The 12936-nt window shown below is 38.9% G+C and overlaps 1 protein-coding gene across 5 annotated transcripts in view; it reads left to right on the top strand.

Moving 5' to 3' along the window:
- Nucleotides 1–12936, top strand: part of wdfy3 (WD repeat and FYVE domain containing 3) — a 105968-nt gene that overhangs the window by 31739 nt on the left and 61293 nt on the right. For all 5 annotated transcript variants that reach the window (XM_038702616.1, XM_038702615.1, XM_038702613.1 and 2 more), the window contains exons 7-11: nt 1003–1189; nt 1275–1441; nt 6046–6525; nt 7356–7466; nt 9840–10033. In XM_038702616.1, the coding sequence (XP_038558544.1) occupies nt 1003–1189; nt 1275–1441; nt 6046–6525; nt 7356–7466; nt 9840–10033 (1139 nt within the window). The remainder of the gene's footprint in view (nt 1–1002; nt 1190–1274; nt 1442–6045; nt 6526–7355; nt 7467–9839; nt 10034–12936) is intronic.

Genomic DNA, 12936 nt, shown 5'->3' with positions numbered 1-12936 from the left:
AAACATATCTCCTTTCCTTGGTAACAAAAACTACATTGTGAGAGAACTGGGAAAGCAGACAGAAGAGTTTGTTTACCGGCATTTTTGAAGCATACTAATAATTAAAGACAATTTAATTTGCATTTCGCATTTTGGCAAATTCAACTTGGTAAACCTCTTGAGGGTTGCACAGTTTATGAGACGTACAATAGAATGATTTACAATAATGTAAGCTAAACTGATAAGAAAAGTCTGCTTTAAAACAAAATAAGATTTATTTCAAATATCTGAGCAAAATATGTTTAGTATACGTGAAAATACACGCATGGGTCCTTTTTATTTGAGTTAACAGGAAAAAGCCTGGACCTCAAAGCCATCCATAACGTGGGTTTACAGCAGAACAAAGTAAAGAACAAGAGTATACAGATCTTTTTGCAGCAATTTACAGTCATAGAAGCCGTTACAGTGTATTAGTAAGGTCCTGTGACCACTGGAAACCTGGAGGAAGTGCAGCTGCTGCTCTGTTGGTTCCCATCATCCATCTGCAGCACTGATTTCCAGAAATGAGCACACTGGAAGGCCGAGAGCAGTTACTTCACAAAGTTTTCACCTGACTGAAGGATGTGCCACTTAGTGAAGCTGATGTGTGCTGAATTTGCCATTTAGCTTAACAGCATTGAATGGAACAGAGAATGATGTTGACTTTTAAAGATGGAAAAGGAGAATGACACGTATCAAAGCTAGTTAACATTTTCCACCTGCTGCTGACTTTTTCCTGTTTGTAGAACCATGATGAAAGTAGAAAGAACCAAATATGCTTTATAATAACAACAGGTCTGGCTCTGTAATGCTTGATATATTTGACAATTCTTCCTTCAATATAAAGAATAAAAGAGAGCACAGCTCCCTTGAACTAGTTCCTTTAAACTCATTTCTGTACATTCTCTCACACATCAATTTGTCAGAAATCCCTTGCTCTTCCTCTCTGTTAACCCTTTCTGCCCTCAACCCCTGCACCTACAGAGAAGGAGTGCCTGGGCACATGTGTTCAGAACATGCAGCAGTCTGATGATCTGTCACCGTTGGAGATAGTGGACATGTTCGCCGGCCTCTCCTGCTTCCTCAAGGACTCCAGTGACGTGTCACAGACCCTGCTGGACGATTTCCGAATGTGCCAGGGTTACGCCTTCCTCTGCGATCTCATGCTCAGGTACAGCTTAGTCCTACAGATAACATGCTGCGTTCCTTGAGTGTGTTGCATGAACATTCATACAAGCTACTCTGTCTGTGTGCAGACTGGAACAGGCCAAGGAGGACGAATCGAAGGATGCGCTGAAGGACCTGGTCAACCTGGTCACCTGTCTGACCACATATGGGGTGACTGAGCTGAAACCCGCCGGCCTGACAACCGGAGCCCCCTTCCTGCTGCCTGGCTTTGTTCTCCCGCAGCCCTCTGGGAAAGGTTTGTTAATGGTTGCAGCAGTGGCTGGTTAATCCTTAAATTCATCAGATGCTTACATTATCTTTTATAACTAGCTAGGCTGTTGATTTATTTGTCATGTCCTCTGACTGGACAGTCCTTAGGCAGACTTGACATCTGAATAATTCTTGGTTACAGAAATAATGCACTGGTAAAACAGAAAAAGATTCACTGACATAATGACTGTAAGGTAAAGCAGTGTCTTTCACTTCGCTAAAACATTCTCTCCCATACATAATGAAATGAAACATGTCATCTCTGTCTGTGGCAGCCACTTTCTTCTAGTTGACATTCTGTGCAAAGAGAATTCTCTGCGTGATCTGAGTGTCCTTAATTAAATTTAAAAAGGTCAAACCTACAAGAAAGTGTCATTGCTTCTTCCTTTCTGATCTTTCTCTTCCTTGCATGTTGCATGCAACATCTCAGCTCTGTTAGCAATGCTCTTATCCATCCATCTTATCTTATTTTCCTTTTAATGAGCATTGCTTCCTCACAGAGCTGCAAGCATGGCTGTAGACACTTAGTCGTGTTTCACAACAACAGACAGAGACACAGGCAACTTAAAATACAATTTGGAGACTCTTTTAAGTAGACGAAATATTTAATCTGTAAGATGATGGCGTGTATTTTGATTCCTGTGTGCTTTTCCATACAGAAATTGGTAATCACAGTATAAAATCAAAACACATCAGGATTTAGTCAGTTAGTCAGGCAGTCATTTCATTTTCTTCAAAACTGACTTTAATAGTCTTTCTCTTCATCAGCGATTACTTTAGTGTTGAAACCCTGATTGATCTTATTTCTTTACACCTGAGTATCATTTTTAAGAGCAAGGCTGGCAGTATTCTGTATATCTAATCACATGAAAAGACCAAAGCCAACAATCAGTTGTTCCTAGTAACAGGTATTGTGTGTAGCCAGAAGCTGAAAATTGTTGTCTGAAAACGCTTAAAAAGACATCACTGAGCCGCACTGCTGCACTGGGTGTTTTGTTTCACATTGTTAATTTATGAACACATTATGTAAATAATTGTAAACAGGAATAAAGGTATGCTGATAAATGTTCTTTTAACGGACTTCAATTTTATAAAAGGCAGCTCTTCTTTGGCTATATTAAAAGCAGTGTAAAATTCCTGACTGCTTTGGTTTGCTGCTGCATAACTAAATAATTGCTTTTAAAAAATCTAACAGTAAAGTTCACAGCAGCAACGTCACTGTATTCACTCAATAATATCTCTGTGGAAACAAATATAAAATGTCAATAAAATAAATCACATTCTTGACATCAAAATACTGAGTGACGTTTAGAATCAGTGAAAACTTGGACACCAGTCAGTATCGGTCCTTCTTCCTCCTCCTCCCTCTGCTGCTGTAATTCACTTCCAGCTGAGTTTACAACAATTTGCCATATTTTAAGGTACATGGCAAACTAAGCTCCACAGTTGGACGACAGACAGACAGCTTTTGTTTTAGCTTGTTTGTAACAATTCACTATTGGCCGGGGCCTGATTAATAGCTGTGACAGATTTTTTTAACTGCGATGGTCGCATCCTGGAGCCCTTATGTAGAATAACCAACCCTATCCTTAAATGCTAAATTCTGCCTGTTGACATCTCCAGATATATCAGAGAAGTTGGAATGAGGAGAAAGAAGGGTAGTTTTGTAGAGAAAATCAATCAATGGACCCAACACCTCTAAAGCCAAGAATTACCTCACAAAACACCACACCCATTGAAAATAATTATGAGAAAGCTCCTCCCCTCTGCTAAAATGACCATCCATTGTCATCATCCAAATAAGGAATCAAGGATGCTTTGACAGTAAATGTTGGATTCAGGATACAACCTAGTGATTTTCTGATCACATGCCCGCCTCTTAAATCCACACCCTCCCACCAAGTCAGTTTGCCCAAAGCCCTGCTACAAGAGAGGAATTACTTGTGGAAAAGGCTTCATGTATACCCCAGCCGCCGAATCTCCCTGTCAGATCTTAATCCCTGAAATGACTTTGATGCTTGGCTGATCCCAGTAAGCTTAACCTGTTGACAGACACCATGGCAACTCTGCCGCCTGTCACACTGCTGGAGATGAATGCCTGAAGCCTCCTGCATACAAATGGGCTTGTTGGAGTCCAGAGACGCTTTAGTGGTTCAGAGAATTGTCTTGGGCCACATTTTTACGTCTTATGCCTGAGAACCTGTCTCCCTTGACCTTATGTTCTGTCGTTAAAACAACAGGCTGAACTTTGTATGGCAGTCAGATCTACCTTACATCCAAAAGAATGAAAATGCGCTCATGTTTCTCTATAACAGTATGTAATCAAGAAGTGAAATACAAAAGGGTGTGTCTGTAATCTTGTTGACACAAAGGCAAGTGACATGACATTCTAACCGTTTTATTAGCGTATAACTTCCTTGATTCAATTCCTTCCAGGGACCTTTGCATGTCATACATCTCACTCCCCCCAAATTTCCTATATCAACACTGTCACATAAGGGCAAAATCTCAATTGCAGAATAGACCCCAATAAATATACAGTATGATAACCTATTTAAGAAAAAAAAAAGTTACCAGCTTAGAAACTTGCATAAATATACAGAATATATGTAAAAAACAAAAAACACAGATTTAGGATTTTATATATACATATAAATATATGCACAGAGAAAGAAAATAGATTAATGAAGATGAAACAAAATAAATTAAATAATAATGTGCATCACATTGAAGCATGACACAAGATAAATATACCGCAAATAAACATAAATTATTTCCATAGTGTTACATTTTCCCATCTTTAACATCAAATATTAATTTTATTCTCAATAAGCAAATATTGCTTTCTGGTTGGTAAATATAAACACCTTTGCTAAACATCTTTTAATATTGGGAGGGGGGGGGTTAGGCCTAATGCGTACGTTAATAATTGAATTGATGAGTGCCTTTTAGTAATATACGATAAATATGGTAGCCAAAAGGAAGTGAAAAAAAGATGTGCAACATAAAAATCTAATGAAGACTCAATTCTTCCCTTGACATTCACTCATTCTTCGTTTGTCTTTTTGTCTTGCTTACTCATTTATTTTAACCCAATGTAAATTACAAATATTCTCTGTTCATTTTATTCTGGTTGTGTCTCTTTCTGTTTCTAACCTCATACACCCCTGGCACTAACACAGCCAACGTCTGCTGCCTGTTTTACCACCCACAGACACTCACACATATACACACACTTGTGTTTACCCACTTAATGACAGCTCCAGCTGCGTGCAAAGTCATTACCAGAAGCCATCATGGTGTGAGGGTCCGCTTACACGCCTAATTAGTCCACCGCATTCACTTAACGGCTGTGCGTGTTTTTGGACGTGTGTGATGACAAACGCCTGTGTCACTATCCTTGTATGTGTTGCTGCGTGTGTGAGTCATTTGTGACTCTCACATGCTAGCTGCTCAACCTCGAGATGAAAGTGAGATAATGTGTGCAGTGTGGTTCACGGATAACATCCATCCTCCGTACTCTTTCACTTGAGCCTTTCTCTATTTTTCTATCCTAATTTAAGGACATACCAGCTACAAAAATATTTGATTGATCAAATATTGGTTCTCTGTATGTTTGTGCTATATATCCCCCAGAACACATCAGACTTACAGAGCTAAAGGACAAAGTAGTAAATGTGGACATGAATGCTTCATTACTCCAATGCTAAGTTGACAAAGCCATTTTCCAATATGTATACTTAAACAGCAAAAATGTATAACAAAGATAAGGGATTATGTTAAAGGAGCAGGCCATTACTACAAATTAGACTAGTATTTGTGACTGTGTTGATAAAATCAGAAGTGATGAAGCAGTCTAAAGTAAACAGATCACAGCATAAGGTCAAACATGTTTCATTTAAATCTTTGGAGTCCGTCAGAAAGATCTGAAGGAGCAACTTCTTGTCTAATAAAAACCTGCAGTTTAAAAATGTGGATCAACTTAACCCTTTAATGGACATATGCCAGCCACCAAGTATTGTCTGTTATCACGACATAAATATAACATGGAGAGTTGAGCTGCAACGATAAGTCGATTAATTGATTAGTTGACAACTATTAAGTTAATTGCCAACTGTTGATAATCAATTCATCTTTTTGAGTGATATTTTAGAAAATATGTCCAAATTTGCTGATTTCAGCCTCGCAAATGTAAATATTGACCGGCTTATTTTGTCCTCTATGATAGAAATTGAATATTGTTGGGTTGTGGCCAAAACAAGACATTTGAGGACGTCATCTTGGGCTTTGGGAAACACTGATCAACATTTCCTGACATTTTATGGACCAAACAATTAATAGATTATTCATGAAAATGATTGACAGACTAAACGTTAATAGAAATATGGAGAATGAGTAATACACATGGTTTTCGTATATTTTTTATGATCTATATGATTGTTATCTACAGTTATCTTATATCACGATTAGCGCCTCAAACGGAATCATTAAAAATTAATTTCATTGTTGAGTCATGCATATTTGTTTTGTCATAATCAATAATTTACCAATTCACAAATTTTATCTTCTTTTTCATCTCTCCTCTTCCAGGCCACACAGTGCGTAATATCCAGGCCTTTTCAGTGCTTCAGAACGCCTTCCTGAGGGCTAAAACAAGCCGTCTGGCCTGTATGCTACTGGACGCCATCGGAAACATCTACGCAGCAGAGCCGGCCAACTACTTCATCCTGGAGTCGCAGCACACCCTCTCGCAGTTTGCAGACCGCGTGGCCAAGCTCCCCGAGGCCCAGGCCAAGTACTTTGAGCTGCTGGAGTTTGTCGTCTTCAGCCTCAACTATGTGCCGTGCAAAGAGCTGTTTAGCGTCAGCGTGCTGCTCAAATCGAGCACGTCGCACACCTGCAGCATCACAGCCGTCCGGACGCTGCTGAAGCTGGCCAGGCATGACCCGGTGTTCAGCGATGTTCTGCGGGAGGTCGGTCTGCTGGAGGTGCTGGTCAACCTGTTGCACAAGTACGCTGCCTTGCTCAAAGACCCGGCCACTCAGCAGCAACCCCACAATAATGATCAAGGTGAGGTGCTTCTTTGATGTTGTAACAACTATAGTGCGCTATAGTCAGGACAGGAAGTTGAGTCCCTTGCCATAGTAGCAGCAGCAGCAGTCCAAAGGGAATTTAGAGATCCTGAAACTAAAATAGATCATAATTGGCCAGTGGAAGTTAAAATAGTAACTTAACACCAGGCTGAAAAGCATGATCATGGTGACACACTGACCCTGACATCCTGGATTACACTTTCACATCGCTGCAGAAAGATGAGAAGTTAAACCACTGCAGGTTGGCAAAAAGAGTTTTTTTTACGTTACGCTGCTCTTCAAAGATGATTTTGTACTCCGGTTGGAATATTTTGATAATTAGTAGTGCTAAGGGAAAGTGTCTTCAATCCCCACTAAATTAATCTTACCGATCTATAAATGCATACAAAGAAGTCAGATCAACAACATCTAGTAATGACTGAGCCCACGACAAAAGACAAATCCAAGTCAAAACAGACACCATACAGTTTAAAATCCAGGAAATACTACAGACTTAACTCATGGATAGATTCATTTAGCTACAGGCTAAATGGATCAATCCTGAAATGCACTGAGATGAAACAAAAGCAGATTATAAACCCATTAAAGCCAAAAATGTACATTTCTTGAGATACAGTGGGTCAGAAAATAAGTGTTTTATTTTAATTTTGTTTTGCTATATGTTAAAGTATTCCACATTAAAACATCTTTAGCCCATGCTCTTTTATATTAGGTATTATCAGTGTTATTCACTCAATGTGTTTATTAAATACATGATGTCATCGTGCTAACCCCTCTTCTCTTTCTTTGTTTCCCCTCCATCTTTAGCTGACTGTAAAAACAACACGGTAGCAGAGGAGCAGAAGCAGTTGGCCTGGCTGGTGATGGAGACGCTGACAGTGCTCCTGCATGGCTCCAACACCACCAACACTAATGCAGGTAAACACACACACGCTTTCAGATGTACATGTACATTAGGCCATACACAGGATTGGTGGCTCCTTTAAAACTGTCCAAAAGGTCTTTAAATGCTTATTAAATCCAGGCAGATGATATTTCTTTAATTATGTGATTACAGCAATGGCTCTATAGATTAATACTCCATGTCCCTTATTAATTAACTTTCAGGTACCCTGTTCCTTATAATGTGAGAATGTTTTTTAAAATCTTAATTCAATCAATAGTAACAACATAAAAAAAAAAGCTTGTTAAGGAGCCTGACTTCACTTTAAAGGGTGTTCCCTCATCGTTATGTCTTTGTAGGATTGGATTGGGCAACAGCACTTTGGCCACATTGAGCTCCCAAATTGGCAGTACACTGGATTATAAAGCATGTAAACCGAACACATACTTGAGTGAGGCCACGTTGCAGCTGCAGGTGACTTGTGTTATATTGTGCAGGATAAATGGATCACACATATTACTGGTGCCTTTAGAACCACTGATGACACACACATTGGGCTTTTTGGCTTTAATTATTTGCATCAAATTTGACCTTGAATGCTGATGACGCATTTGTCTGCATGTGTGCACCTTACTGAAGTGTCCTTGAGCAAAGCACTTATTCTCGACCATCTCCGGGGCTGCAGCGCTGACCTCTGACCTCTCTGTTGAGGCAGAGAGGAAAGAGAATTTTCCTCTGGGGATCAATAAACTATCTTATTACATTTCCATAAACTTCCTCTCCTCCCACATCACGCAGTCTCTTATTGACTCTCTATGTTAGTGTGTGTGTGTCTCAGTCAGCTGTAGAATTGTGATGAGTCACAACGATTACCAACAGGCTGCACACTGACTGCTCAGAACTCTCTTCGACCTTGGTAATGACTGGGCGCTTTTGTCAGAAAAACAAGATGATGTGTGTGATGTTTGTAGCACTGCGCTCTGACACACTGATTACATTTACATTTTGTGCTTGAGGCCCTCAGCTGGCAGTTTTATCTAGAGAGATTTGCAATGGGTTCAAGATTAGAAAGAAATTCAGTGCATTAGAAAAATGACAAGGATGCAAAACTTAAGTTCAGGGTCAGAGCCACAACGCCCCATCAGTAAACAGATCATCATCAGTAAACAGTCGTTTTTAATCAAGGTTTGTTAGGTAAACAAAGAAGATATGCCAATATGACGATAAGCCAAGTTTTTAAAATAAATTTTAATCGTTCTAACATTTTAAATTTATTTATGATATATATACATGATGAAACATAACCGTACACAGTCAGTGTGCCACAAGCAAAGCTAACATTATTATCACCAAAACCTTAATGTCACCCTCGCCTTGCAAAATGGCATTAAAAACAGTGGGAGAGACATTTTCAGTCAATCGACTAATCAATTAAATTTGATTTTATAATGAAAACAAAAGAGACGAAAAAGTAACATGGCATTAAAAAGGTGTCAAAATCAATCACATTACCTAACAGCAAGTCCATGAAGTGTAATAAAAGGTCATTTTGACAATGAACTACCTGGGTATTTCACACTTGAGGGACCGTGACAGCAAAAGCTTTATAAGGCTGAAATTTGACTAAAATATTCAGAGCAGCATGAAGATTTCAGCTTTAAAGGAATAAGATTCTGTCTGTGGGTAGGTTTGAAAAAGTGTCTCTGAAAGGTTTGCTTTTTTGTGCCGGACAGCATCTGTAGATTCCCAGCATTTATGATGGATTCCAAAGGAGAGTTAAAGCAAAATACATGTCAAAATGTGTTTAAATGCCCATGGAAACTCTGATTATGTTCCAAAAAATCTTTGAAACTTTGAATGATATATTGTGAAATTTAGGGCTAAAATAAATCCTGATATGGGTAAATACAGGTAAATGCATATGAAATGGTAAGAATTCTCTTGTTCCAACTTCTGGTGTGAGGATTTGCTGCTTTTCTCTGTTTTTATATGATTTCTTTGAACTGTTGGTCAAGCAGTTTAGAGACATCCTCTTGCGCTCTGGGAAATGATCAAGGGCAGTTTTCACTATTTCCACACATTTTTTAGGCAAAATAATTTTGCTATGAATTATAAATTGACACATTAGTCAATAATGAAAATAAAATTTAGCTTCAGCCCAAGCTAAATTCACTGCTTGAGCTATTAAAAAGGGACAGTCCAACGTGGATGTAGTTTCTTAAACTGTGTTGTGGATCAAACTGAATCTACCGCACATCAGGCATATGTTACTGGACATCCCCTTTTTGTAACAATGCATTCATTATAACCTGGCCTGGTATCATTGTGTTGAGTTAAAAACAATAAGATGCGCATATACAAAATCTTTTGTATATGTATATATGTATATTTTTCTTTCTGTCTCCCAGCTCTGTTCAGGGAGTTTGGCGGCGCTCGTTGCGTTCACAACATCGTGAAGTACCGTCAGTGTCGGGAACACGCCCTGCTCATCATCCAGCAGCTCGTCCTGTCACCCAGCGGAGATGACGATATGGGAACGCTGCTGGGCCTCATGCACTCTGCACCGTCCAGTGAACTACAGCTGAAGACCGACATACTGCGGGTAACAACGCACACACAGAATGTCTCAAAATGTTCATTTATTTAATGTTGCATTTACCGCCAGATAGCACACATTAATTTTAAATGTAAATCTTTAAGCTGAAAATTTTTTTCTGGAAACATACAGCTACTTTGATTTTAGAGAATTTCTTAATTTAAGTATGATCACAAAGAGGACTGTCTTCATATACTGTAGTGCAGCTAAGAGAAGTTCAGAAAGATGAAATGATGAAAGGTGAGAACATTGAGGTAAGGAAAGACTAATTTAAAAAAAATCAATATGCATTTGAAGCCCTGCATACAGTAATTGCTTCACACCAGGAATACTAAGTGTAAGATCTACATAAAGGCATATATTCACACACACACACACACACACACACACACACACACACACACACACACACACACACACACACACACACACACACACACACACACAGAGGATAAGAGGATGGCAGCTCAGTTCCTGGAGCATAATTGCATTTTCAGATTCCACTCCTTCAGACGAGGTAATTCTCACGCCTTCTGAAAGCTCCGGCTGGATTAACCCGTCAGCATTTTACTACTATTTCACTAATCGGGGATTTTAATTATCACCCTAAAAAAAAAACAACAACCAACAACTAAAGCCCGCAAAGAACTTAAAAGAAATCCACTTTGAGTAGAAATAGATTTTTCCTCGCTCGTCATCAGGATTTATGTACCACTGACAGTAACACACTACAGACACACAAATAGATCTCAAAATTAAGCTGATTAGCCTTGTGAAAACATTTAACCCTGTAAGCTCTCGGGAGGGCACAGCCGAACCCCGATGTGTTGCATCTAATCCTCAAGGCCTCCGCGTGGCTGGCAAAGTTAACACCCGAAACCTACATTTTAGTAACACATAGTCGCAGCCTGGTGGTAATTTCCCAGCTTGGAGAACAGGAAGAGGATGTCTTCAACATCCTGTGCTGAGTCTGGCAGTATTTTAATGCAGCAGGAAACAGCCAGCTCAGCAGTGCAACATCACTGCTTTTACTTCTCCACTGGGATGCATCATTATATCTGAAATATATAATATATATCCCAATGGCTTTGCTAGATATAGTGTAGGTTTAATGATCACAGATTTCATGATTGCGGTTGTAGAAGTGGTCCTCTGTCACATTATATGGGTATAAGATATGGTGGTATTGGTATAATCATGATATTGAGACTCTTGAGCCTGGAAGTTTATTTTTGACCTAAGAAATAGTTCAAAATAATCATAACTCAAGGTCCAGTCACTAGATTCTTTTAATGGACACATTTAATATGTTTTATACTTTCTGTTAAAATAATCCAATTAATCTTATTTCCATACTGTATAGACATTTTATTTTGACAGCCGGGCATTGTCAGATGTTTATCCTCGCACTAAATTCATCAAGTCCGACCCAATTTGATAAATAATGTTGTATGTGGTCCACGTGTCGCGTAACATGAAGACTTCACAGCCTCTCTTCAGGTAGGACTCTCATACTGCAAGACTTGTCTTTGTAAAGAGAGAAAATTACAGGATAAAGTCGCTGCCTGTCAGCTCGCTCTGGGCCATTTCAGTTACCATAAAGGCTTAAATACGTGTGCACTCCAAATTTAGGTGCCACTAGCATAATCACCATCTCAGAAACGGGTGACAGAAACACTCAAAGCGGGTCAGACTGTTTTTTGCCTTTTCTAAGAAGTCAGACACAGATGGATTGGATGTGCTTGGAGACAATTCAGCAGAACAGTGTCTGCAAATGGCGATTTGTGCATCTTTCTCAGACACTTTAAAATGCTTCCACACTGCCGACATGTCAACGTAATTGTTCAGTAAAATATCTTCGGCCTTTTGACTTATTAGGCTGAACACCAAAAATGCTATTTTTCCTATTTCCGATTAATTTCGGTGGCTGAAAATTTGGTGCATCCCTTACGGCTATTCCAGCGAATTAAATGAAAAAAATCCTCACATTGCTGTAAAAATTCTACAAAATACCAATATCACCATAAAGGAGTCTTGCTCACTGACTTCCAAATATACCCACAACGGCCGCCCCAACAGGACATAATAACGGGATGGCTACAAATTAATTAAAATAAATGGGTTCTCACGGTTTATGTTGTCAAATTGGCCTGTACTTTTCTATGGATTAAAGTTTTACTCTACTTGTAGCATCTTAAACTGTATGTGTGTGTTTTCCCATCGATTACTCCCATTGATGTCTAGATATACAATTAGTGTGGGTTTTGTTTTTTTATTTATTTATTATTGATCTCTTGAGATTTCCATTGCCACTTAAATAGAATGGAGGTCAAAGACATTGTAAGTTGGGGCTCAAAACTTAACATGTTCTTTCCAGAAACAGTGTTCCCATAAATCCACAGATTTCATTAGAGCCACCTTTTACTGGAGACATCGTCCTCATGTTGTTCTTTGCATTCAGAGAAACACAGACGCTGTCTCTGGAAAGAACATGTCGTCGTTGAGATTTTCATCATTCATCTGCCAAATATATTTTGGTCTCATTTTTTACAGAAAATGTCTTGCAACCATGGCACATAACCAAAACAATCTGCATGCTTTGGTACAACAAGCAGAGTGAGAAAGAGAATTAAGACTATGATGACTTAACAGTGGCGTTTCTAAATTGGATGTTGCTATAATAACAAAATTCAACTATTTTTAAATAATCATCTGTAGGATATACACTGAGTGGTACCGTTTTTGTACAGTGTTATTGTTGTTATTTTGTTTACTGAATTACTGATAATGTATTCATTGTATTATCTGGAAGGACAGGTTGCATATGTGTTTAGAAATAATAACTTTCCTATCATACATGTCTTATCATTCCAACGTTAGATATTCCTTTAGAAGCAGGATTGAAATTG

This window comes from Micropterus salmoides, unplaced genomic scaffold (genome assembly GCF_014851395.1).
Source record: "Micropterus salmoides isolate LMB-PRFRI ecotype aquatic unplaced genomic scaffold, ASM1485139v1 Ms_hic_scaffold_7, whole genome shotgun sequence".
In the NCBI taxonomy this organism is placed as follows: Eukaryota; Metazoa; Chordata; class Actinopteri; order Centrarchiformes; family Centrarchidae; genus Micropterus; species Micropterus salmoides.
Note: the sequence above shows the minus strand (reverse complement) of the source record. Positions and strands in the feature narration are given on the sequence as shown.